A 27,769-nucleotide genomic window follows, 5' to 3' on the forward strand; every position below is an offset into this window, starting at 1 on the left:
CTTCCGGTTGCTTCTCAGCCGACCCCTCCCCCGACCACCCAACCGCACGCTGCCATTGGCCGGTGCTGGTCACGTGCCGCGCGGCTGCCCGGCAGGTCGGTGGGGATCGGGGGTGGGGGGGAGCGCTGACAATAGCCCGATGGCCGCCGGCGGGGCGCCGCGCTCGGCCATGGAGGCTGAGGAGCTGGGCAGGTAGCGGGGGGAAGCGCCGTGCTGGAGCTTCGCCGCGGGGCTGCGCTGTTATCGTTCTTTTCCCTCTGCTGGGGGACCGGGGCCGAAACCGGGGCTGCCCCGTTGCGGTCCCCCATTCCCTCGCCCTGAAGGAGCGCGGAGCGGGGGTCTCGCATGGACGGCGCTGACGTGGGCGCGCTCCCGGGCGGGGCGGTGCCGCTGGAGGCCGCGGGGTTGTGAGAGGGCCGCGGAGGGCCTGGGGGACCGCTGAGAGGGGTTGGCGCATTGAAGTGCGTGTCGGGAATCCTTGTGCGCGTAGAACGATTCGTGTTGGTGCGGGAATCCGTGTGTAGAAGGTGGGAATTGTGTGTGATTTAACGTCTGGTTTTGTTGTGGAGGACGTGGTTTTTCGCCTTTGTTTTTTTGTTTGTTTGTTTTGTTTTGTTTTCATTTGTATCTTGCCGCGAAGCAGCGAGTTAAGTCACCACTTTGAATTGGAAATATTTACGTAATGCTCCATTCGGCGTTAGCAAGGCGCTAGGGATCTGAAGTCATGCCGAAAAAAAGTGATCTACAAACTCCTATGAGTGCCAGAGGTGAAGGGGGAGGCCCTCCTTCATCTTACTGGTTAGAATTTGGGGAACTTGGATGGGATGCCCTGCAAGCCATCCTCTGGTTTGTAGGGAATTTTACAGCCTTTAAAGGAAGGGAATTTTATAAGTATGTATGATAAGAACATGTCTTGAAAGAAGGCATCTTGTTAGAGACCTTTCTCCAATTAGATCCCATCATGTTTCTCTTAACTGATTCTGTTCCATACTCATTACACAATCACCCATGTTCTTCATGTCTCAGCTGTGCTCCCTAATGTAAATCCAAACATCAGTTTTGTTTGGTTCAGGAACTGTGTGAATGTTTTATATGAAATGGAACAGTTCCAGCAGTTGAGCCAAGAAATTTGGTGGGTTGAAAACCTCAGGTTGGATGTTAGGAACAATTTCTTCTTGGAAGGAGCGGTGCTGCAGTGGCACAGGCTGCTCAGGGAGGTGGAGTCACCGTCCCTGGAGGTGTTCCAGAACCGTGTGGATGTGGCACTGAGGGACGTGGTCAGTGGGCATGGGATGGTGGTTGGGCTGGGTGATCCTGGTGGTCTTTTCCAGTCTTTATGATTCTATGAGTACAGATTTGTTCTCCCTGATTCAGGACAGTTGTTTGCTTCAAAATTAGCATCCTGTCCCCATGTCCGTGGGCTCTTCTGGCATAAATCTGATTGACAGAGCGGTTCTTAAACATCCCTTGCATGATAAAGAACAGTTCCTTTTCAAGGGTGGCCTCATCTCTATATACCTAAAAACTGATACATTTATGAATAGTTATGATAAAAATATTGAAAACTTACTGTTTGTGAAATCTTTTCAATGTATTTGCATAGCAGTAGAACGTATGAACGAAGTGCCCGCAAAGTAGCATTAAGAGAATGTTTCAACTCAGTTGTGTTGTGAGCTGTTGGTGGATAGACGGTTGATGTGGCTAATGTGGGCCACACACAGTTTTCCCCAGTGTTAAGGGAAGCTCTGTGCTGTCCTTAAAATTGCTGTGGTTCTTCTACTTTATAGCAGTCGTGGGAGAGCTGGGCTGTTGGTGTTGGGTGTAGCAGCACCTCGTGGCTGCCATGCAGCTGGACTTCTTAACGGAGTTGAATCATTTACTGCCTGGTTAATAGAGTAGCTGGAGAATGTGAGTGGGTGCTTGGCAGTCTTGATAAAGATAGATGTTTACAGCCTCTTTGGTACATCGCTACATTACTAAATAGTTGGTGATTTATGCTTCTTGTTTTCTCTCTTTTTAAGATATTACGCTTATCTCCAGCAAGCTCAAGCTTTTTACACATTTCCGTTCCACCAGATGATGACTGCGCCGCCTACCATGGAAGCCATGACTGAGCAGCCAACTCTAGAGGGCATTCCAGAGCCAAACCTTGCTCAGGAACCTCCTAAAGGTAGTTTGATTGGGCTAAGAGAGCTAAAATCTTAGAAATTGGTTGGAATAAGCATATGGATATGTATTTGTCTTAGTAAACACCTTATTTGGAGCTGCTGGGTTTCATTTTCTTGCTAGTCTTTGAGAAAGTATTGATTAATTGCATTTGTTTAATAATATTTATTACCAAAGAATGAAAAAGCTGAGAAGTAAACCCTGGACCCTCAAATTCTCCTCCATAAGAAACTGTGAGCAGTTGATGCAGTGTTCAGTTCCTGTGTGGTCGTGATAAGTTCAAACCTTACCCTGAGACCTGTTGCTTTTGGTATGCAAGTCAGTTTCCTCAGTACTTTATATGATTTATAACGATGCATTCACCTATTCAGAGGCTGAGGAGTAGATAGTAGACTAGAATTCAGCATTCCTCAGAACCTAAACTTGCATGTTCTGGCATATTCTCCAAAACAAGTGAAACTGTCTCTAAAAGATGATTGCGTGCAGGATGCAAACAACGTAGCCTAGCCATGAGGTTATTGTTGGTTCGTATCCTAAGTCAGCATAGTTGCCTCCGAGTGGTACAGAGACACCCAAGCTGAGCCAGGAATACTGAAATCCATCTGATAATTGTTTAATTTCATGAATTTTGTAGGCATGTTTCTGTTTGATGTCTTTTTCTAGTCATAAGTGCAGTTCATTCTGTTTGAATGTTCATGCTGCAGCCTTAGAAATGTACAAAAAATGTATTTGCTATTTTTCAGAAGTTAAAAAAGGTGGAAGGAAGAGAAAAGCCAAAGCAACTGAGCCAAAGCAACCTAAGAAGCCTGCTGCTAAGAAAGAAAAAGCGACCAAGTCGAAAGGGAAACAAGAAAAGATCACAGATACTTTTAAAGTGAAAAGAAAAGTGGATCGTTTTAATGGTGTGTCTGAAGCTGAGCTTCTGACAAAGACTTTACCTGATATTTTAACCTTCGATCTGGACATCGTAATAGTGAGTAACTCGCAGTTACAGAATGAGGTAGAAATGGTCTGTGCTGTGTTTTACAATCCAGCCACAGTGGTTGTGATTTACATTCCTTCGTTATTTATCTGTCTTACTTACACCTTGCAAGATCTTGCCATGAAGTTTCTAAACTGCATCCTGTGTGTACAGCTGCTTTGCATTTTCTGTTAAGAATCATAGTAACATAACTCTGATTGCTGAGAAGTCTTACGTTTAATGCATAGTCATGAAAGAACATTACTTGACAGTTCACCAGAAGTGCTACAGCAGTGGCTGTGAAGCACGCTAGGAGGCTGCTCTTTTGACAGTGCACATCAATGAAACCCTACTGTAAAACTGCCAGGTTTTTGAACAATGCTGGAAGATATCAGTGGTGTGCTTTTGTTTATCGACAGTAAATTCGGAGAGTGGAATAGGCTTCCTTCCTGTAACTTGCATTCCTGACCAGTGAGCCATGTTCCAATCATTAAAATGGGCTGTATCTTGCTTTGCAGATTGGCATAAATCCTGGCTTGATGGCAGCTTACAAAGGGCATCATTACCCTGGACCTGGAAACCATTTTTGTATGTTTTCTCTTTATTTATGGCATTTGCAGAACTTATGGTACTTTAATTAAGCTGTTGGGTTTTTTAGGAGGAGTGGAAAGAGGGATTTTGCTTTTAGCACTCTGAGAGTGATTAAAATCCCATAACTTTTTCTAACAAATAGTGCACATAAAAAGGAATAAAATGAAAGGCTTTGAATTGTCAAGTAAATGCAGTTTATTGGATTGTATCACTACATAACTTCTTAATGTGCAACGTTAGGAATAAAAATCAAACAATTAGTTCTTGAGTTATCAAGGGGAAGTCAGCAGGCATCAATTCACTACAAAACTATTTGTGTTTTCCCGAGGAGACATTTCAGCAAGTCCTCTTCCTTGTACATGTATTCATTTCTGCTAAGTGAGCTTCCTAAGTGATGAAAAAACAGCGGCCACTACCATTTCCCAGCAGGCATATGTAGCACAGCTGATTCTCCAGAGTTTTTTTTAGCCTATTTTTCTATTTAAGTAACATTTTCTGCAGCCTGTTCTCATAAAGAAAGGTTGTATGTAAGCTCTGTTGAGCTATGCTGTTTTGCATAGCGAGAGTCATTCCAGCTGTGGTAATAGGGAACTCCACGCAGGCTGATTTGCAGCCCTGTGATATTCCAGCCAAAAAACTTCTGGTACCCAGCAGACCAGTAAATCAGGTATTATTTCCCAGTGTTCTGCAAATGAGCTAATCTAATAGTCTCATTTGTCAAGAAGCAGACTAGTTATACGTGCTGTGACAAATCCAAGCATTTGCAAGTGTGTTGGACCATTTGGAACTATGTGTGGTTAATCTGCACTTAGAGACTGACACTCTATCCAAACTATACTTTTATATGTTAAATATTATTTTAAGATGCTAGTGGATACTGTCAGAGAGGCCAAGTGCAGTAAAAGCAGTGGCAAATATGTAAGAGAAAGCTAACTTCTCCTATAAGAAAAGGTGGAGGGAACTGGGCTTGTTTAGCTTGGAGAAGAGAAGGCTCTGGGGAGACCTCATTGTGGCCTTCCAGTGCTTGAAGGGTGTGTATGAACAGGAAGGGGAACGGCTGTTTATGAGGGTGGATAGTGATGGGACAAGGGGGAATGGTTTTAAACTGAGACTGGGGAGGCTTAGGTTAGATATTAGGAGGAAGTTTTTCACACAGAGGGTGGTGACGCACTGGAACAGGTTGCCCAAGGAGGCTGTGGATGCCCCTGGAGGCATTCAAGGCCAGGCTGGATGTGGCTCTGGGCAGCCTGGTCTGCTGGTTGGTGACCCTGCACATAGCAGGGGGGTTGAAACTAGGTGATCATTGAGGTCCTTTTCAACCCAGGCCATTCTATGGTGCTGTGATATGATTCTATGATAACTTACTGTATTTGTCACATCGTTTCCCCCAAATTAGCTCCTGCTCTATTAACATAGACTCTTCCTTCAGTATGCCATTACTGTGCCTTGGTAGCCAAAGGTTTTTTGGTAGTGGTGGTTTTTATTGCTGTCGTGTGTTTTTAAAAGCGAATGCCTGTCTTCCTCTTTTGCAGGGAAGTGTCTTTTCATGTCTGGTCTAAGTAACGAACAGCTGAACCATATGGATGACCACACCTTACCACATAAATATGGGATTGGATTTACAAATATGGTGGAAAGGACAACACCTGGAAGCAAAGACCTCTCCAGGCAGGATAACATAGGACAATACCATACTCGTTAATGAATTAATGGTTGTTATTATAATTTTTAGTAATTTATTTTCTTTTTTTTTTTTTTTTTCTTCTTCTAGTAAAGAGTTTCGAGAAGGAGGGCGAATTCTGATGCAGAAATTACAGAAGTACAAACCTCGTATAGCAGCTTTCAATGGAAAATGTGAGAATCTTAATTTTGAATGAATTAGTTCTGTTAGTAACCCTTTTTTCCATTCATCCTGTCCTCTCATTTCAGGTATCTATGAAATTTTTAGTAGGGAAGTCTTTGGAATCCGGGTTAAGAACTTGGAATTTGGATTGCAGCCACACAAAGTACCAGAGACAGAAACTGTAAGTACTGAGGGCACTCTTTTTTGGTCATTTCCATACTAATGAAATCTTAGGGCTTACACCCTCTTACAGTGATGTCAAAATACAAGGAATGTGAAGGACTTTTACTTAATCAGAGAAAGATGGGGCAATTTTCAGGCACGTCTGTTATACAGCTTAATCAGACTGGCAGATATTATTTTGGAAATAGTGTATTATGATTAGTAGATCAATTCATTTTATGTGGAGTGTTTAAAAAAAATTAAGAAAACACTTGTGTCTTTGTAACTGTCATCTGCTTCCATCTGATTATCTCTGTCCAATTACCTGTGTGCTGATGTTACTGAATTTTGATGCTGGGAGCCACAGCTGAGGAAAAAAAAAAATATGAAGTCTGTGATTGAGGTTACATTCTGCAGCATTTCTGTTCTGAGCATGCCCAAGCACTTCAGTCAGCCTCAGTCATCTTAAGCTGGTTTGCAGCTTGGAATTAAATTGGATGCTTAAAGTACAACAGTTTGATGAAGAGTGCAGTAATCACAGGCATCTACAGTTGGAAGGTACTCGTTTATCACTGGCATCTGGTGCTGGAAGGATCCAAAAGATCAGCTTTGTATCATCACAGATAGGTTTGTTTAACTTGTTCTTAATAGCAAAGGCAATGGCATTACCTTCCAAGGCAGCTCATTCCAGAGCTTCATTACCTTTTCAATTCAAACTTTTGGGGTGTTTTTCTACCCATCCCAAATTATTAGTGATTCAAGTTTCAAGTGGTTTAAACTGTCCCTCTCTATTGGTGGAGTGTTGCCATCAGAACCTGAAGAACTGTTGGTGATAAAATGCTTCCTTCTTAAGTAGCTTTTCAGTACTTCTGAAGGAATTGTAAGAATGATAAATAACCCTCCTTACAAGTACTTGTTCATCAATACTGTTATGTAATGAATGTATTGGTTGGGATTTTTTCTCAACTAACCTCAAGCCTTTAGCTAGGGCTGCCAGCAGAAATGGAAACACCAAAGTTGACTTCAGTTAAGTTGTGTGACATACGCACACGTGGCCAAGAAGCAAGGCTAATTATTAACTCATTATGCTTTTTGTGCTGGATTTGGGTTTTTGCATACTATCACGTCGTCTGTGGCCTTTCTGGCTGTGAGCTCCATCACCTCCTGAAGTGTGTAAATGAGTGGTGTGAATTGTCTTTGTTTCATCAGCTGATACTCAGCCCCTCTCTTTAGGGCAAGACAGCTAGCTGGACAGGAAAAATAAACTCCTTTTATTCTCTCCTAGAAACACCTTTGGTATCAGTGGATGTTTGTGCAAAAGAGTAGAACAATAACATGAGCTTAATTGTCAGTTACTCTTGATGCACTAAATATTAGGGATCAGTAATGCTATTTTTTCTTGTTCTTAAGCTGTGCTATGTTATGCCATCATCCAGTGCAAGATGTGCTCAGTTTCCTCGTGCGCAAGATAAAGTTCATTATTACATAAAGCTAAAAGACTTACGGGATCAGCTGAAAGGCATTGCACCAAACACAGAGGTGCAGGAAGTGCAGTACACGTTTGACTTACAACTTGCACAAGGTATAGTGGTTATTGGAATTATCTTATAAAATGTATGGTTTTTTTTCACATGTTCTCTAGTAAAAATATTCTTTGAACACTTTCTGTTGTTAATACTTGAGGTCTGTTCTCTCTGCAGAGGATGCTAAAAAGATGGCTGTCAAGGAAGAAAAGTATGATCCAGGTTATGAAGCAGCATATGGAGGAGCTTACTGTGATCGTGCACCATATGAAAGCGAACAGTGCAATTTCTCTTCAAATGGAACTGGTAAAGGGTGGTGCTCGGGGCATTCATTCTCTAAACCATTCTGTATAACTTCTTATAACCATTCCAATTTTCTACCCTTTAAGCGACTTCCACAATTCATACAACATATTTAAAGCATAGCAGCAGTTAAACTCTTACATAACTGAGGGAATGTGTCGTCTCTGTAGGAGGAAGGGGTGGAGAAAAAAAAACAAAAACATTTACTCTTATTTAAAATCAATCGTCTGCAACTTCAAACTGTTTTCCCAAACTCTGATTCATGGGATGTGACAAATAGACATAACTAGTGGCTTACACAGTAAACTTCTTCAGTTGCAGTCACTTTTGTATGAATGTGTCATGCTTTTTGACACTTCATGAGTTTCATTCCTAAGGAAAGCAAAGTAATAGAATGGTAAATGAAACTGTTCTATTATTGGTGAGGCAAATGAAGGAGGAGTATTTGAACACTGTAACCCGAGTAATTCAGTTGTGTTAGAGTAGCTAACAGAATAACTGTTAGAACAGTTTGAAGACTAAAAGAATGAGTCTAGTAACCTTGCTGTAACTATAGAATCATAGAACGGCCTGGGCTGAAAAGGACCTCAATGATCCCCTAGTTTCAACCCCCCTGCTCTATGCAGGATCACCAGTCACCAGACCAGGCTGCCCAGAGCCACATCCAGCCTGGCCTTGAATGCCTCCAGGGATGGGGCATCCACAGCCTCCTTGGGCAACCTGTAACTATGACGTTAGGAATTCTGTTTCCCAAAATACTACCAATTAATTGAAAGTAATAACAATAATGGCAGAAGTAAACTTCTTCAGTATCTTGAAGTTTTTAGTCCTAATCTCAATTAGAATGCGAAATTTAATCTGTGTTATATTTACTCTATTTTGTCAAAGGGAATGTCCATTTGAGAAGAAGAATTTTACTCAGAAAACACTGCAAAGTAAAGTATTCATTTAAATGTTCAGACTCTTAACTTGCATTTGTGGCATCCTTAACTTCAAAGAACTTCTGATGAAAACCTAACGGGGGGAATGATCTGGGTCTCCAAAGGCAGGCATTCAAAAAGAATAAGTTTGAACTGCAGTCTGAGTAGGTATTGAAAAGTACAAGGGATGATGCAAACTGCAAATATCTTTTTGTAGATGGTTTTGTGTGGTTTTGTCTTAGCTGATGGTCTCAGCTGCATTTTCAACTGTACTTAATTTTTGTTTGTTTCTCAGCACCAAGCAATCCACAGTACTGTGAGGGGTCATCTTTCGGTGAAGTTGCTAATGGACAGTGGATGACGCAGTCCTTTGCAGACCAGATTCCAGAATTCAGTGCTGGTATGACACAGGAACGAGAGGAAAGCAGTGCATGAGAATTCTTTCTTCTCAGCTATGCATACATGCTGCAGTTTTAATGCAGTGATCAAGATTGGTACCTCGGTTCTCCAACTGAAGCATTTTAATAATATTTTATCTCCCTTAGATATTTTATTATAGTCCTAATAAGTGTGTGGTAGGCTCAAAGCAATGAACTAGGTAATTTTAAGGAACTGTCCAAACTTTTAAAAAAAAAAAAATCCCTTTTTTTTGTATATGAGTTTCATATTTAATGTATGCCATTTCTTGCAGTTTTTGACAAACTGCTTTCTCATTTGTGAAGATTCCTTTGGGGCGTTAATTTTATTCCATAAATTGTAAAGTAGGAGTAAAAGCAGCAGTATACTTTTTATTGATGCATCAATATTTGGATATCTCATAGTCTTTTTATATCTAGAGGGGGAAATGGAAGTGCACCCTTATCTTACATGAAGTGGTGCTTTTAATCATGCACAGTTAAACAAGTGGTGCTTTTTAAGACTTCCTTTGCACTTCAGGGCAGGAATAGAGAGCTCTGTCTATTTGGTGACTGGACCATAGTCAAGTTGAAGGGAGCAGAGACAGCACTGGTCAGGAAAATTCACGTCACCCAGGACAGGGCCTAAAGTATTCCAGTCTTAGAATAAGGTGTTCTTATCATTCCGTTTCTTTCTCCCTTAAATTCCAGTGTAAAGGAACTGGAATTCCTTAAAAAAGAAAAGTGGTTCTCAAATCTGTGGCATTTGTCAGTTACTTCTCTGTGATTAGTCTCTTCTTCTGAAGCTTAGCAAGGGAACAGTTCATATGGCAGGGAATTGAAAGACTGTATTCCCTGTAAAAACCCATCTGCAGTTATGTTATTTGTGTCAGGTACAGTTAGCACAGGGTGAAACAAGATCGTGCTTTAGCAGGTTTTTTTTTTATATTACTTTCTCCTTAAGACCTTAGGGGGTGTTTTTTTCTTAAACATCTTATGTAAAAAAGATTACTAAGTTGAAGACAAGGGCAGGTATTCCATTAATTAAGTTGACAGCTGTTGGAACTACAGTTTTCTTCTGAGGAACTTGTTCAAACAATACACAATTTTGGCCAATATTGGCGACTGAGAAAGAAAGGAGATTCTGTGCTTGTGCCTGATCATCATCTACTTTCCCTCTTCTATCACATGAGGAAGAGATGAAGTAAAAGCAATAAGCTGGTCAAAACGTTCACGTTTTGATGATCTTATGAGAGAAGGTGCTTCACATACTTGAAAAATAGATACAAGCAGTATCTCCGTCCTCGGTGCTGCTCGCAGGTTCCTGTTCTGGTGCTTTATCCTTTCCTCACAGCCGCTGACAGTCATCATGCATTGAGTGCAATTAGTTGGCGTAGATGCTAATCCTGCTGTAACAGCTCGCACTGAGCTCACACACTGCCATCCTGTTGTGAGGCAGGCATGATGTTTACAGTTCTCTTCCCAAATTATGTGGCTTAACTGAGCGTCTGAAATCAAGAAAGCGTGCATTATGATTGTATTTATCAGCTTCAGCATAAAGCTGCTCCGTATGATGTCAGAACGGCATAGGATTTGTCTTGTCTGTTTTTTAAAGTGTACTGTATCACGTATTGCTGTTTACATGGATGTTTTCCCACAGGTGCTCAAAGTACCTCGTGTCAGGGATTTGTTACAATTCAATTTTATTTTTCAGCAAAGTTAGAAGCATGTAACTCTCACTGCTGGTGAGATAGCACAGTAGTACAGAGCTACTGTACTGCTCTCCTCTTTGAGTTGAAGGGAAAGGTCTCTTTTGGAACAGAGGCACCTACTGGGTGTAAAATGCAGTTACATGTATAATGACCTTTTCACTCAGTACTGCAGTTTGTGTACTCCCTTGGGACCGGTGCTCTTTTCATTACAGTAATCCAGAGGTTCTTAATCTGTCTTAAATCTCTCCCTGTTTCACAATAAAATCAGGAATTGTATCACAGTGTCTTTGAGTGTCCTTTTACATCCTGCTAGAGGTGGCCTAAATACTCTACAGAGCTACAGACTATGTCTGTGCGCTGACTGCACGAACACAGTGTTCTGCAGAGAAAAACTCTGCAAAGTGATCATCGTGCAGCTGAATTCTACTTATTAAAATGCTGCCTGAGTTTTAATTTTGAGCTGCTCCATGTCAGCTGATAGACTAAAGACACCTTGTATCTAATATCACAAGTTATTTCCTCTGTAGATTTTCTCCTCCTGGCAGATACTTGACTTCACATTGAAACACATTATCTGACTTCACCTCAGTAAATATTTAGTGAAAATACCTCACTGTAAAATAAACTTGTTTCCTCACTTTATTTGAAAATTAAAAAAAAAAAAAAATTGAACTGTGTAACTAACATACCATCCATAAGCCCTCAAAACTGATAGTCGTTTCATGGCAATATATAAGCAACATTTTTCTAAAATCAGTTAAGTTATACAATTTGATGTGTTGCATCACCAACTATTTGCATACTGCAAACCAAAAGGTCTGAATGTGTTGAAGTGTTTTCATTATCAGCTGTCAGGACGCGTTAATTTGAACTTCCCTGAAGGGTCAGGGATAAACCAGTTTTCCCAGAGATCAGTGTGAACGCTGGGATAGTCCCAGGGTTTGTATCTCCCATTCCAGTGAAGTAATTTAGCTTCTTGAAGAAAATGCTCTGAATACCGGGTATCAGGACTCCAACCTGCATGAGTACATGGAATAAAATCCAGCTTTTAGTACTGGAAGACACTACACAATGAGGTAAATACAGTTTGTTTTTAAAAAGCCTGATTAGCATGGTTTCACCCATCAGTAGGCAACTAACTGTGAAATAGAGCAGCATTTTTCAATTTCAGGCCTCTTTGACTCCACATCTGAAAAATCTCAGCTTCCTCTCAACAGCAACATCGTGGTCTCTGGGATTTACAAACAGCTTCATCATGCTGTTCATTTTACTTTGCTAGCTGAGCTATTATCTTCTCAGGATAAGTCACTATTGCCAGGTGAATGTCAACTGCATCCTCCAGAATGTGGGCTGCACAAAGACTGCCAGGCATCCCATGTGCTTCTGCTGTGCCTGCCAGAAGCGTCTGATTTTATTTTTTTCAGTCTGTGACTATATTCAGATCTTTCATACATTCTTTTCCGTGGCTCAAGATAATTTGGATCAATTATTCTGCAGTCCTGTAACTAATGTAAGGTCCTATACTGGAATCTTAACCTCTCACTTTATTGGGTTCCAGCTGCAAATGGAAAGTTAAAACTTACCGAGATGCCGTATGTGCCACATAGGATTAATAGTGGAATGCTTTCCATGAAATACAATCAGCATTGGAGAGGTCGCCACACCTCCCCCAAGGGTGCTGCTGTAGAGGTTTTCCCTGCAAAAGAACAAAGAAAATGTCTGAACCTCAATCAAAGAGTGTTTAGTGCAAAGATCAGACAACTAAACACGTAAGTACTCTGAACAGCCTGATTTTCAGCATATTCCTTTCTAATGCTTTTAATTGTTCAACTGTTTGTGTTTGGAGCTCCAATTCCTGCTGAGTAGGTTGTTGCTACAAAGCAGTGTGCTGGGAGTCAGACCCAGCATGAAGCTGAGCACTCTGCACACTGCCTGCAGTCTACAAGGCTGAAAAAGTTTACGGTAGGAAAAAGAAGCTGTCAACATAAAGGAATCAAACCGATTTTAGACTGGTTTCTTAGGAAGATGCACACACTGCCATGCGTCTGTCCTCTTTCTGCTTTCCACCTGGCCAACTTTGAGGCCTGAAGTTAACTGCAGAACAGATTTGGCAGACTGGTTAGTATAAACCAGCAGCTAATGGATATTAATTTCCCGTGAGTTCTGTGAAAAATGCAGGGTTTGTGTTTTTTGTTTTTTTTTAAAGCCAAATTACTGTGAAGGGAGGCTTAAGTGGTAGCAGGCAGATGTCTGGCCACGCAGCAGATGGGAGCAGCCACAGTGCCTGCAGGACATTGTGCTGTCTGCTGAGTCCAGCAAGGAGGAAGCCTGAGAAGTATCAAGAGGTGCTCAGAGGCTACAGAACAACAAATAAATAAAAATCATAACTTTCAAAAGCTCTTTCTGACTAATAACAAAGCTATTCAGTTCACTGTGGTTTCAATATTGAGCTAAAAGGAACACAAATGTGTTGTTATGGTACAAAATCATCTTTCTAGAATGAATCTGATGTGATGCTCATGGAGGTTTTTTTCAGGCTCATAAAAAGCATAGCAGTGGCCTTTCAGAACATTCTGTAAACAGAGTAAGAGAAAGCCATGGAGATTTTCATTCATTCACATGCTCATTGTTTGTGTCTTTCCTCCTTTGTTCAGTCTTGAAAATAACCAACAGTGAATGGAGTCCAAAAGCACAAATAATTGTTTCAATTTAGCTTTCCTAAATTTAAGCCTTTGCAGGGAAAGGAAGTGTCAAATCTGCAAACAGATTAGCAATGAAAAAAAATGAACACTGTTCTCACTATATTCATATTCAAAGTCATATTCATAGTCAAAGCTAAAAAATTATCTTTCACATCAGGTTCATTTCATCTACAGAGAAGTGTTTTTTACTGGTATTTTAAGAAATGTGACGCCCAATGACAGTTCAATTAGAGAGACCCCACACAAACAAGGAAACATTCCTTCCTCTCTAAACCAGCCTCAAGAAGGGAAGATAAGTGTATTGAACCAAGGTGAGGTTGGTCATCCAAAACAAGAACCACGTGTTCTCAGTGCCTCTCAGGATTGAGTGTGGTTTGGGATTAAATGCAAGACTGAAATTCCGGGTGGTATTTCCTGTTACACTATTGATCAGGTTTAAGCATGTGAAAATTTACTTTGGGATTTCATGAAGCAATGAAAAGACTGTTGATAGAGTTACAATCTTTAAAGAGCTTACAAACAGAAGATGATACTTTAATGTTCAGTTTACAGTTAAGTGCAAAGTTAGATTTCTATACATACTCTACATTTCTTTGCATCCACTTTTCCAACTGCTTTGTGAGCCGCTGATTTTTCCATTCGGTCATGTTAGCAACAATTACGCCAGGATTAAAGGAGCAGGTGCTGGGGCTGATGCCAAGGTCTCTAATTGCTTGCTTTCTATAGTCCAGAAATCCCATGTATGTGTTCTAGGAAGTTAAAAAAAAAAAAAAAGAAAAATACATTTATTACATCCTGTGAATCTCAATGAATATAAGAGTAAGTGTAGCTCTGTGTTACTAAATATACACTCCCAAAGCTGAGTTTCTGGATGATGATTACCTATCTCAATTTCCATATGACATGGGGTTGAAAGGCACAGTGCTCCCAGCTACTGAATTACTTCTTCCACAGTTTTGTACCATGGAAGTTCTATAAAGCTCTCTCCTCGCCACATTTTGGTCTTTCTGTACAGAACTGTAGTTCTTGATTAACTGTAAAACTAGTAAAAAATCATTTTAAAAAATTAGAAGAAAACTTTCATGGAATCATAGAATAGTTTGGGTTGGAAGGGACCTTTAAGATGATGTAGGTCAAACCCCCAGCTATAGGCAGGGATGCCTCCCTCTGGACCAGGCTGCTCAAAGCCCCGTGCAGGCTGGCCTTGAATGCCTCAAGGCTGGGGGCATCCAGAACCTCACTAGGCAGCCCGTTGCAGTCTCACCAGCCTCATGGTAAAAGGAAAGAATTTATTCCTGTTATCTAGACTAATCTGCCCTCTTGCAGTTTAAAGCCATTTTTTCCACATCCTGTCACTACATATATACTTTGGGGAAGATATAGATCCATATAACATTTATGAGTCAATATATTCACGATTAGAATTTACAGAACAGCATTTTACCTGCATCCCTACACTTCTAACCATCTCATGCGTGGAAGGGAGATCACAATCATCTGAAAAAGCCGCAGCATGGCCAGGAGCCAGCTTTGTATCATAGAGTTCTTGAATGTCACCTGTTCAAAGTTCAGAAGCATAAGAACAAATGTATCACACAGCTACACAGATGATAGGATAACTTCTCATATATGCTAGTTAAAAACTTGACAGTTTCAGCAGATATTCTAGGTATCAGTCAGGGCTGAATTTTGCAATATGGGAAAAATTTCAAATTTGAGTCCTGTATCTGGATGTCTAACTTCAGATGTGGATGTACTGAATACTGATTATAGTAATCTGGTCTGAACATCCAAAAACAACTAAAGCAGAAGCTGATTACGTTGTTAAGAAGCATGGTTACAATTATGCTTTCTATTAGTTCTTTCCCTCAGAAGTGCCTTTTCAGTTTTTTGTTTGTTTGTTTTTGTTTTCCTGATATTACTGTGTTTACACCTTTTAGGAAGATACCTGCATTCCCAGTGCTGATCAATGAGCACTGACCAGCTGAAAGGTGCATGTTACACCGGAGGCTTCCCAACCCACCCAACTCCTTCCTGACAGAGGGAAATAGCCTAACACATGACGTCTGCATAAAGAAGCTGTGGATGCCCCATCCCTGGAGGTGTTCAAGGCCAGGTGGAATGAGGCCTGATCTGGGTGGCAGCCCTTCCCAAATCCATGGGTAGGCAGTGGCAGAGGTGAGCTGAGTGGGGTCACATCCCCCACGGTGCCAATGGGGTGAGCGCTGGGACGTGGGCAGCTGCTGGGGCCAGGGCTGCAGCCTGAGGTCCCTCTGCCCAGGTACCCAGCCCTTCCACTCCTGGCCACACACCTGGGAGTGCCTGGCAGCCTCATAAAAGGGGCACTAACAGTGACCAGGACCTACACCCGCCCTGCAAGAGGCCACCCCCTCCACTACAGTAGCAGGGCTTACACTTCTCTGTAATTAAAAATAAATACACAAACACTACACAGAATCACAGAGTTGTATGTGTTGGGTCCTCTGGAAATCATCTAGTCCAACCCCTGCTAAAGCAGGCTCCCTATAGTACGTTCCAGAGGAAGGTGTCTGCATGGTGTGTGAACATTTTCAGAAGAAACTCCACAGCCTCTCTGGATTTTGCACCAAAAGTTCAGCATGTTTCATTCTTACTGCTCCACAGAAAGCAGCTGACCAATAAACAAACCCCAAGTTAAACTCTGAAATCCTCATTCACTCCTTACCATGTCAGAGTTCCTATTCCCTCCCATTCCAGACGCATCAAACAGGGAGCTCTCATATTACAGATAAGCAGCTGCCAAAACAGACTCCCACCCTCTGCTTCTCCTCCCACATGCCCAACCTTATTTTCCTCTTCTGAGCCCTATGATTACACTGCCCAAGGATGAGCAAGCTAAGTTGACTGAAGAAACAAGGAGAAAAGAGGGTTTTGTGTTTTGTTGTTGTTACATTTTTGATTGCTTGGTTTCTGTTTTTGTTTTTTAACATAGCTCATCTTCTGCCAGGTCAAGCAGCTGAGTCAGCTCGTTTCACAGCTGTAGATGTGAAAGAAGAGAAGTAACAGGAGCTGCCTGAGGATAGGAGAGACCACTTCAGTAGGCAGCAGCCTACCGTAAGCTGTAATGAAAAACTGCACCTTATCTGTGTTTTCAGAAGCAGTATCAGCTGACACAATCTGGTATACCCTAATGGAAGAGAAAGCCCTACCTCCCCTCTGCTGTGGGCCACCTCCTTGCTGTCTGTGGGAGTACTGCCTTGACTCCTACCAGGAAGTTAATTCAGGCTGACAGTAGTCTTCTTCCTGGTGATTGTCAAGTGTGGGTGCAGGAAAGAGGGATGCAGGTCAGAAATTCTCAAAAAAAAAAAAAAAAGAAAAAAAAAAAAGCAACTGTTCCTCTAATTTGATTTGTTTGTACGAAAAAAAATTTATATGTATATGTTTTTCGGGATTTTTGTATTTTCTGACTGTTCTTATTTGTCTAAGAACTCTAACATCTTTGATCACAATTTGAAACATGCTGTGGATTTTGAACTGAAGATGTTTGAAGTCACATTTTTAGTATTTGGGGTTTTAGTCCACCTAGCTGAGAAAATTCCTCCTACTCTGAAGAACAAATAGCAATTCTGGGTAAGACACTGCCAACATTTGTGGGAATTTGAATGCTAGAAGGAAACACAAGACACAAAAACAACTAAATATTGTAGCAGCCAAGTGAAAACCAAGATATCTTTCAGCAATTGACCAAATCTAATTTAAATGAAATCAGTGTATGTAATTTTGATCACAATCAACTATTCAGCAGACATGTAGAGACACACTTTTCTTCAAAATTTCCTCTAAATAAATAAAGAGATTATTTGTATTTTTCACAAGCACAACATTCCTAGCAGCTTCCTTCTAGACCATGAAAGCTGCAATAACTTTTATGCTAATTCTGCCAGAAATTGCTTTTTGGAGACAGCTTACCTTGAACAATGACATCATCATCCAAATATATGACTTTCTCGTGTTTCTGGATAAGCAAAGGAAGGTAAAATCGAACGAAGTTCAGCTATTAAACAGGAAAAGAAGAGTAAGTCCTAAATGACAAAGAAGTTTAATGCATTAGTCTCAAGCTTCCATTAATATAGGTTGGTTTAGCAATAGGGATCAATATATTAGTTTGAGAACCAATATATTAGTTTAGCAAAAGGAATCAATAAGTGCTATGTTAGTTCTAAAACTTTCCAGTTTAGCTTTGCTTGGTGTGTGAACAGCCTTCTTTTTCTCAATGATCCTGCTTCACAGAAGCACTGAAGTCACCACAGACTTCTTTTATCTTTGCAACCACTGGGTGCAAGGGCTTTTTTTCTTGAATTTCACATATATTGTTTTAGCTTATAGCACCCCAAGATAGAAAGTTGCTCATTATGGCATTACAAGCAATGGAAATCCACCAAACTGGGGAAAAACAGCCAATGGTCAGCCAAAAGTCATTGTGATGAAGATGATGATGGAAAAATGAGGAGGAAGTAGGTGGTCTAAGACCACCAGAGGCTCCTACCAGGCACACCCAGAAGGACAATAGCATATATTGATGAGTTCTTGGAAAAGAATGAATATGCAAATGTATTGCATATGTATGTTGTAACTGTTTAAATGTAGAACTTTAATTCTGAGAGCACATGCTTGACTTGTCAAGATGCCCAGTAAGTATCGTGAGGAATAAAGGAATGCCTCTTTATAACACCACACTGGGACTAGAGAATTTTCTTCCTGGATTTCAGATGACACTGTCTCAATTAATATTCTGTTTTGATTTCTCTCATCATTGAGCACTAGCCAACTATCATATGCTTCTTTCTTGTAGCTTTACCAGTGTCTTGACCCCATTATTATTAATTATTTATCTCACTTGGTTTACTGTGGGCTTAACCAAGCAGTCCAAAATAGTTTATCTTCCATCAGAATCACAGAACCACTTATGTTGGAATGGAGATCCCTCCCAGACCATTCTCCCCTCTGACCACCAGGGCAAACTGCATGGGATTGTGTCCAGTGGGTTCTGAATATCTCCACAGATGGAAACGTCATGCCCTGCTCTGTGTGTTTGACCACCTAAAAATGATTTACCTTGCATTGAGATTTAATGTTACAGTTTTAACTTCTGCCCATTGCCTTTTCCCCTACCAGCAGGCACTACTGAGATGAGTCTGGCTCTCTTGTCTTCATCCATCCCATCAGGTATTTAATAAACACATTGACCAAATCCTTTGGAGCACTCTCTTCTGCAGGCCAAATGGTCCCAGCTCTATTTGCCTCTCTTCATGTATAGATGTTCCAGTCCCTTATCACCTTGGTGGCCCTCTATTGAACTCACTTCAATAAATCCATAAATTTCTGGTACTGGGAAGCTATGAACAGGACAACAGTATCCCAAATGCAATCTCACCAGTGCTGAGTAAAGAGGGATGATAACTTCTCTGGACCTGGAATGTGTTAGCTTCACAGTTAACATAGCCATCTTTTCACTCTACAGAAATGATTTGACTAATAGCACAGATGAGGGATAGCATTTTCTACAACTGAAATAATGAATACAAAGAGGGAAAAGGCATCACCATCAACCATATTGATTCAGGTCATTTCACTTGTCAGAGTGGTCTGAAGCAGAGATGATCAGACAAATGTAAGAATACAGCAAGTATACAGAAAAGCTGTTCTACAGCTTCCATGTATTTTTAGCTCAAGAAATTTCCTGAACCAGATGTAGTCCACTTCAGCCTCCACTGAATCCCTGTGAATTTATTATGTTCACAAGATATTTTAGCAACAAGTTCTAGAGGTTTAGTACTCACTGCTTGAAAAGCATGCAACATTTCTTCTTTGATCTGGCTGTTCCTCTTACTAAAATATTTGAATAGCTGTTAGTTCTTATTTGAGAAGAGACAGTAAGTTATCATCCCCTATTCTGACCTCCATGCCAATCAGTTCTGTGGATCTCTACTGTTTTCATGCCAAAAGGCCATTTACAGGCTAAAGAATACTAAATCACTCTCACAAATATTGCATGAAATTCTTTCCATGCATTAGAAATGCCACAGGCTCAGAGAAGGGCAAAAGAACACTCTGAACAGTCCTAAAACTTTTCCAGTGGTTCTATGTCCTTTTGAGATAAGAGGGTTTAATCTGCACAGAGTATTTAGGGTGGTGGGAAATCTATGTATTTACATTTTGGCATAATGTTCTTCTCTGTTTTGTTTCTAATAATTCGTTACATCTGATTTGCCCCTTGTCAGCCAGCAGTATTTTAGTTTCTAGTCTCTGAGTTAATCCCAGACATGAGCAGATTGCAGCCCGCTAGATATCATGGAGGCACAAAGAACACTGTGACACCTTTCCTCTTCTAAACAACACATTCAAATCACTGAGTTTGTTCCGCAGAATAGATGACATCCCAGCATGACAGAAGAGTTGCAAGGAGCTTGTTACAGTGCACATCTCCTTCTTGAGTGAAAGCTTAGCATTGGACTTGAAGGGGCTTCTTTGAGTTACACCCATCCCGTGTAACAGAACAGAGAACTGGGAGATCTTAAAACCTGCAATGAGCATTAAAATCCTGAAAATGTGTTATGTGGTGTTTGTCTACTCACAGGCTGCAGTAGCTCAGGACGCGATGCATCTTGTCTGATTTTTCCTTTCAGTACCATGGGGTTGAATTCCACAGTCTTAAATTTTATTTCTTTTAGTTTAGAATTTTCAATCCATTTTCTATGATTAAAAATAAAAGTGTTAAAATAAATATTCAGCTTTTAGCAAATATTTTCTCAGACTCGTAAAAGAATAAGCGGCCTTGGAAGCTCACTTGGTCTGTCTGACCCCAAGACAGAACCACTTGTGTCTGCAACAACACATCTTTCTTCACCACTAGCATTAAATGTCATTTTCCTAGTCTTTCTTACTATAAACCATTTTTTTTCTTATCCTATGTGCTGTGCAGATAATTAAGAATTAAGAATAAACCTATTAAAGAATAGGTTACTTTTTTCCCTTTTGCCCCACTTTATGTTCTTCAAAATGATCATCATATGTATTCACAGTTTAGCAGAGGAAAAAACTGTTTTTGTCCAATATTTTGTCGTAGTTCTTATCATCATAAAATGTCCTCACATTTCCAGAGGCCATATACATCCACAAGCATATCTCACTATGAAGTGTATGTGTGTGTGTACGCATGTCCACGCACAATAGTGCAGTCCATTATCAGTCACAGCTCTGTAGTTTTCAATATGAGCGTATCAAAGAATATAGGAACACCAAGTACTTAATAAAAGAGCATTGAGACAGCATCTATCCCTCTGTGCCCTTGCTCTCTCACTATGCTTATAGTAAAGTTTCTTTCTGACCTATCATAAATTACTCTCATGTTACTATGCACCTGGAGTTCCCATATTCTCTGGCAAGTGTTATCAAATAGAATCTATGATTCAATTCAGGCTGGATATTAGGAAACATTGATTCTTAGAAAGAACAGCACTGTGCAGTGGCACGGGCTGCCCAGGGAGGTGATGCAGTCACCATCCCTGGAGGTGTTCCAGAGCCGTGTGGATGTGGCACTGAGGGACGTGGTCAGCTGTCATGGTGGGGATGGGCTGATGGTTGGACTGGGTGATCTTCAAGGTCTTTTCCAACCTTCATGATTTCGTGATTCTATAAAACTTCTGCTTTAACCTGAGCTAACACAGTCAGTTATTTCCACCTCTACTGAACTTCATCACATTTTACAGCTCATTTTTCCAACTCATCAACACTTTGTTTTCAGCTCATCATGCTGCTCAATGTCTCTTCCAGCTTCGTGCCAACTGCAGATACAGAGAGAACATTCCCCATTCTATTTTCTAGATTATTGATGAATTGGATTGGGAAAACTCATCACATCTTTTCACTTTGACACATTTTGTACACAAGCTACAGAAGCAGCCAGAGGCAAGAACTTCTAGAACAATCAGCTTTAATTTTGATTTACACCGCACCTCCATTTGTAGGGAACATTTGAATTTCACATCCAAACATTCATTACTAGCTTCTTTGGGCCTCTATTTCAAAACTTTAACACTATGTCTTACCCGAAATTAGCTTTAGGCAGCAGGCTTTGCTACTCTGAAGCTGAAGATATGACTCCACACGAGGTGAGCTCAGTGCCACAAAGAAGGCTTGCAACAAGTAAGCTTGTCACTTACCTTATTATATGTTCTCCTGCAGATACAAAAGGCAGAAAGGCACAGCTACGGACTTGATCTGGTTATTTCATACCCCTTTAAACTAGTCAATGCCTCGAGTGGGGCAAAATGATCCTTATTCCTAAATGTAGGGAATCCTGGGGACTGAAACCAATAGCACTACTTAAGCAAAAGGAAGAAGCAATTTCCTGAAAAGTCCTCTAAACGTTATGCCCATGCTAAGGAAAACAACAATCTGCTCCTAATTACAGTATGAAATAAAATAAGGCTGGTTTATACCGAATATGTGGGATGGTGTTCTTCAGTCCAACTATGTAGAACAAAACATTAGCCTCTGTGTTGCTGTAGATGCTACTGATTGCTGCTACAGTTGCACCCATTCTGCCTGCAGCAGCGCAGATTACAACTGGGATTTCTTCCTCCATTTCCTTAGGACTCTCCAGGTCATCTACAAGAAACAAACCATATTTTATATCAGAAAATTGAGAAACTTTTGTATCCTATCTGGATGATATGAGTGAGCACAAAGTTCTACAAACAGCGGAATCATATCATGATCACCCCATTTCCTTACCAGATCTTATACACATCCACATTCGCCAAGACACACAGCATGAGCTGTCGCTAATCCAGAACCACATGTAGGTGGACAGGACTGTTGGATGTCTCCAAACAGAATACAGAGTTCTCTGTACTTTCTGCCCAACAGGCTGTCCTCCATGTAACTGCTTATTCACATGAAACCTGAAGTCTGAATACCTTTGAGACTTCTCAGTTATATTTAGAACAAATTGAATGATGGATTCCAAAATTATCAAAGGAAGGAGGTAAGTGGAAGAGCTGGTGCAAATGCATGAGCTTCACTTCTTTGGAAAGCTAGAAAGGAATAGTGAAAAGTTCTGCACCACAAGGAAGTTGCTAAAGATAAAATGGGGAAAAATAGCGTTCAGTGTAAACGAAGATATACACCAGTTTACAACTTCATCAGTGACATCTGTATAAAAACTTGAAGCAGGATGACAATTTTTAGTCACTCTCCTGCTAGTTTCTTTGAGGAATTCAGAACCGAAAAACTTCTGCATCTCAGACCACATGCAACAGCTTAAATGGCTCATCTACTGCAAGGCAAACTGGTTTAATTAGGGGAAAACAAACAAACAAACAAACAAAAGCCCAACTGCTCAAATGAAGAGGAAAGAACTATAAATCAGAAACATAAGTCATTTACCTGCTTCATTCCTTAAGGCAGATGGTGCTTTGTGAACTTTGTTGTACAGGATTGCACACACAGTTAATATAAGAAGTAACAGTAAGATCTGGTTAACTGAAACAAAATAGAGAATTTGTTAACGATCACTCTCATAGCTAGAGTACTAATTGTACCTTTTTAGAAAAAAAGACTATTTGCAACCATTACATAGCATAATGTGTATTTGCTGTGTTTGCCAATATCTCCTTTCTCTTGCTATTTGATCAAACTACAAATGCCATGTTAATAGCATAATGCATTTCTACCTCTTTCCATTTATTTCCAACCATCTGATTTTCGTTGATTGGTTGCTCAATAAATCACTGAGCTCCCAATACACATGGGTTATAAAAACTATTAAATTCATGTTTCTGAATACTAGAAGCCTGGAACTTTCTTTCATTGGCTACACCATGGGACTTCAAGAACGAATTATTTTTACCTACATTTTCCTTCACTCACACTTCCTTCAGACAAAAGAAAAAATAACTGAATGCAAATCTTGAAGGTATACCCAAGCAAAATTCTAACAGTACGAGAAAAATAAACCCAGCACACCACTGAAACCAGGTAGGGTTTATTGCAAAATATTTGAAAACTAATTAAAGTGTCAAAACATAAAAATATTGACACTTTAATTAGTAAAACCAAATCCAACCATGCTAAAGCAAGTGCCTTGCTGTATATTACGACTTCACAGTTCCTATCAGTTTGTGTTGTACTACATTAATTCATCCAACATAAGCCAACTGTGAGTACATAACAGCTCAGCCGTATAATGGGGAAGAAATACTCAATGGAGTTCTTTAGATCTTCTTCACCACTTCTGTACCATCATAAAGGTGATGGTTAATATTTAAGGTGTACAAAAGAACAAAGGAAACAAAGTTTTAGTCTCTTTGATTCAAAAGGGTTATTGACCAGAACTGAGCATACAAGTAAGTTGAAATTGGTTCACACATCACCAACTGCACTGACTGATGTCAGCTGAGAAAACACCCACTGGCTTCAATGAAATTTTGGGTCAATTTTCAGTCATTGATCTTGACAGCTGATGAGAACTCAAATTTCTCAGGGCTGCATTTCAACAGCGAGTATGAAGAGCATAGGTGTACATAGCTCTGTTAAAAAGCCATTCTGGGTGCTCTGTGCACACCCACATGGAGCTACTCATTACCTGTGCCCTTAGAGGGAAAGCCCAATTCGTAAGTATCACACAGAAAAGTGGTGAGTGATCTCTGGTTAGTGGAATTTATGACCACACTTATCTGATGTAGTTGACAAGAAAAATCTTATTTTGATAATAAAGCTTAAGTATAATTTAGCAAAATTAGAATTTGCATGCAGCTGTTATAGCAGTTTTGAGAAACTGCATTTGATATCACTGCCCTCTTTTAAAAATACGTATTTTTAAAATGCTTTTAATCTCTCTTACTTTTCTTTAAAAGAGCCATGTGTTCTGTTGGATAAGAACTGTGGTCTGCAGTAAAAAAAAAAAAAGAGAGAGAGAGAGAGAGAAATTGAAATGCATTGTGTTTTAATACATTCAGTCACCTACAACCCAGTCACCCAGATCAGTAATAAGTAACATCTTTAACACATCTTAAAATAATTTACAAAATGGTGTCAAAACACCATCAGGTGAAATTTATAAATACATCTATTTCCAATCTCAAATAAAACACAACAGTAATCATAAATACTAACCTCTTGCCAGAATATACTTCCCAAACTAGGAATTGTCCTGCCAGCAACAGTAAAAGGGGAACTTGTGCAAAGTGACTTGTATGTAGGCAGCTCTGAAAGAAGTGCCTCCTATGATCACTCCTCCTAGTGATCCTTGATGATCAGAGGGCTGGAGCACCTCTCCTATGAGGAAAGGTTGAGGGAACTGGGCTTGTTTAGCTTGGAGAAGAGAAGGCTCTGGGGCGACCTCATTGTGGCCTTCCAGTGCTTGAAGGGTGTGTATGAACAGGAAGGGGAACGGCTGTTTAGAGAGTGGATAGTGATGGGACAAGGGGGAATGGTTTTAAACTGAGACTGGGGAGGCTTAGGTTAGATATTAGGAGGAAGTTTTTCACACACAGGGTGGTGATGCACTGGAACAGGTTGCCCAAGGAGGCTGTGGATGCCCCATCCCTGGAGGCATTCAAGGCCAGGCTGGATGTGGCTCTGGGCAGCCTGGTCTGATGGTTGGCGACCCTGCACATAGCAGGGGGGTTGAAACTAGGTGATCACTGTGGTTCTTTTCAACCCAGGCCATTCTATGATTCTATGATTCTATGATTCTATGATTCTATTCATTTTCTTGGAAACTACAACAACTACAAAGAGCACAGTAGCACTGATACAGCAAGTTCTTTGCTACAAAAGGCTGTTTTTCAACACAGTCATCACCATTAGCTATGCCTTTTTGCCACTGATGAGCAAGAGCCTTCATTTTGTGCTCACAAAAGTTTGCATCTGCAGAGGTGACTGTCACTGTTCCCACTGCTGAAACACATCACCACCACCTCATTTTGCTCACATACACCATTTGGTCCCCATAAATGTTCAGCAAATGTGAATGAATGCCAGTGGGTGCCAATTCTCTGCATGGAGGAATTTTGCTTCTTACACATTTCCATGTCAAACACTACTTTGTCAGACTGCCCTTTTGCTGCCATCTGTCACATGGCAACAACATGTAATGGGACATTGGTGGGAAGGTTCAGCCTCTCCTGCCATACCACCAACAGCCGCCTCTGATGTTGCAGGCTAACATCATAAAACAGGAGGCATTACTTTCAGATTTATGTACTGTATTTGTGATGCTTGAGAAAGTGAAGTAGGCTTCCCTAAAACTGCTCTTCTAAACAAGGCCTAAGAGTGACCGTGTCTTTATGCTGAAGAGGAAAGAACGTAACCCCTAAAATACAGAACTGTGTAACAGATAACATTTGTTTGAATTCTGCAAGCACTGGTATTGTTTACTACTGCTGTTTTTGTGAAAAAACAACAGTAAGAAATCAGCATCAGAAGTTGGGGCAGGAGGAAAGGAAGAAACAACCATGTGATTCCACCTCTACAGCAGCTATCTGCACAACTGAAAGCCATTTTTCCCAATTACAGACACACAGATCCACTAGAGCCTAGATAAGGATATATAACTGTTTCTGTGCACATATAAAAATGAAGTTCATTCTGATTCCTTGAAAAGGAATATGGAACGGCAAAAATTCTTGAAACTTAAGTCACCAAAATGAATCTCTCCCATTGGTTAATACTAATAGTGAGGGAGCATAATGAATTAGACTCCACTTTTTGATTTGCAAGTACAATTGTAATAAAAATATACATAAAGCAATGATGAGGCTTTGTTTACAAGCCACTATATATTTGCATATATTTAGATCCTTACAGCTGACTAGATTGGAGAGAGAGGAATATTTCTAAGAGAAATTCTTTCACATCTGCAGCCCTTGCCTGCATTCCAGCAGCCCACTCCTTTCATGTGGCATTCATTTACATAGATATGAAAACAAACTTATCAGTCACAAAAGCCTGTTGTTTAGACGTACCCTCTCTCGCACGTTACACAAGTATTGCAGCATTAACCATTACAAATTTTACTCATTTAGATGAGGACAGAGGCAACAAAAACCGCTCCACTCTTGAAGTACCATTCTCACCTCATTCAAGCTAATAGCAATTTTCTACTGACTTCAATGGAGCTGACTACTGCTTTTAATTAAATTATAATGAGAGTCACAAATAATACTGATGATCACCACAAAATGAAAGTTGAATAGTCACAGCCTCAGGATGTCTTCTGCATGATAAAAACAACATAAATTGAACTATGTTTTACATTTTAAAATCCAAAGTCCAAAAGAATCAAACAAAATAAGTCTGCATTTCAAACCTACAAAGTTCCTAAAGTTTCAGCAACTCAGACTGATCGCCCACTGGTTTCTAGAAAAAGAGAGGAATATTTGTTCCCCTTCAAATATTTATTCATTTTTCTCGAATTTAGACATTAGTTCCTAGAACCTGGCAGTCCATAACTCAGCTGCCAAAATCTGTAACAAAACGAGGGGCTGTAGAAGGGAAAGCTCAGAAACAGTGACATTACTGCTCGGACATTTCCTGCATAATTAGTCTTTTTACCTCTTCAAAGCAGCACAGTAATCGGGACTCCTTTCTCCTGAAGAGCTGCAGAGCTTTTTACTTGGATCCTAGATAGCCCACAGCTGTCAGCATTCTTGCCAAAGCTTCCTTGCCCATCGTCTTCCTTTAAAGTCCCCGGTACAAGGGCCTTACAGGGCACAGAAACAGTTTTAAGATTCAATTCCTTTTTCAAACTCTTCAAAGTTTACTTTGGAGTTGTGCTGGTTTTCTTTTCTCTCCCTGCTGCTGAGGAATAGCACAGAGTCCAGACGCGGCACCAAAGGAATGAGAGCCCATAAACCACTTCCAGATGTGCTGAACGATGATGCAGCCCCAGATCTGGCAAACTTGCCTTAGAGCTTCATCTAGCAGATTGCAAATAAATCCCACAAGACGAAAAGTCTTAAGGGGGTGGAGGAAAGAAGGAAATAAACTGTTCCAGAAGTTACTTAAAATGTCTAGTTGCAGGTTAGGTTTCTAGTCATTATTTATGGTAAATGTGAACAGATAACTAGTGTGCAAGAGCCAAATAACAGCGTGCCAAAGTCAAAATGAAAGCCAACATTTTTCCAGTGTCTGTTGGCACAGTTATTGCAAGCATGAAACTAAGTAAATTTGCAAACTTCAACTCTGAACATGCATGCTGACTTAAATTGCCTCTGCCCCAAATCTCTGAGAAACTAGAGAATCTAAACCCAAGGGTTTGGGATGGAGTCAAAGGGGCTTGAGATTAAGGAACCTCGCAGATGTTGGTACTCAGTTTCCTAAGCTCTCCTGGAATGCTCTCACAATTTTAGTTCTCTATCAGTTTTTTTACTCAAATTCTCTCCCTCTTGTCTAGGAACCTTCCTTTTATATGTTTTGCAATGATAAAAACAACACAAATTAAACT

At 40.5% G+C, this 27,769-nt stretch overlaps 2 protein-coding genes across 6 annotated transcripts; one reads left to right on the plus strand and one right to left on the minus strand.

Moving 5' to 3' along the window:
- Positions 1 to 10,852, plus strand: TDG (thymine DNA glycosylase). 4 transcript variants are annotated; one of them, XM_052668785.1, is made up of 10 exons: positions 1 to 95; positions 2,022 to 2,170; positions 2,910 to 3,139; positions 3,646 to 3,715; positions 5,251 to 5,386; positions 5,490 to 5,572; positions 5,648 to 5,742; positions 7,134 to 7,305; positions 7,424 to 7,552; positions 8,765 to 10,852. In XM_052668785.1, exons 2-10 carry the CDS (start codon positions 2,077 to 2,079, stop codon positions 8,902 to 8,904), a joined length of 1,149 nt encoding a protein of 382 aa, XP_052524745.1. In that variant the 5' UTR covers positions 1 to 95; positions 2,022 to 2,076; the 3' UTR covers positions 8,905 to 10,852. The 4 variants fall into 4 exon arrangements, with proteins under 4 accessions (XP_052524745.1, XP_052524747.1, XP_052524744.1 ...); XM_052668787.1 differs by having other exon boundaries at positions 77 to 95; positions 2,077 to 2,170; XM_052668784.1 differs by having other exon boundaries at positions 90 to 192.
- On the minus strand, positions 10,551 to 27,254 carry GLT8D2 (glycosyltransferase 8 domain containing 2). Of its 2 annotated transcripts, none has more exons than XM_052668789.1 (10): positions 26,878 to 27,254; positions 24,164 to 24,208; positions 22,708 to 22,803; positions 21,759 to 21,927; positions 19,893 to 20,010; positions 17,227 to 17,311; positions 14,723 to 14,835; positions 13,861 to 14,027; positions 12,160 to 12,272; positions 10,551 to 11,593 (listed from the first exon to the last, which is right to left on the minus strand). In XM_052668789.1, the coding sequence occupies exons 2-10, from the start codon at positions 24,180 to 24,182 to the stop codon at positions 11,421 to 11,423; spliced, it is 1,053 nt and encodes a 350-aa protein (XP_052524749.1). In that variant the 5' UTR covers positions 24,183 to 24,208; positions 26,878 to 27,254; the 3' UTR covers positions 10,551 to 11,420. The 2 variants fall into 2 exon arrangements, with proteins under 2 accessions (XP_052524749.1, XP_052524748.1); XM_052668788.1 differs by having other exon boundaries at positions 24,164 to 24,211.
- Between the last annotated feature and the right edge of the window lie 515 nt (positions 27,255 to 27,769).

Source organism: Tympanuchus pallidicinctus, unplaced genomic scaffold, assembly GCF_026119805.1.
Source record: "Tympanuchus pallidicinctus isolate F22 unplaced genomic scaffold, pur_lepc_1.0 scaffold8, whole genome shotgun sequence".
Lineage (NCBI taxonomy): Eukaryota > Metazoa > Chordata > Aves > Galliformes > Phasianidae > Tympanuchus > Tympanuchus pallidicinctus.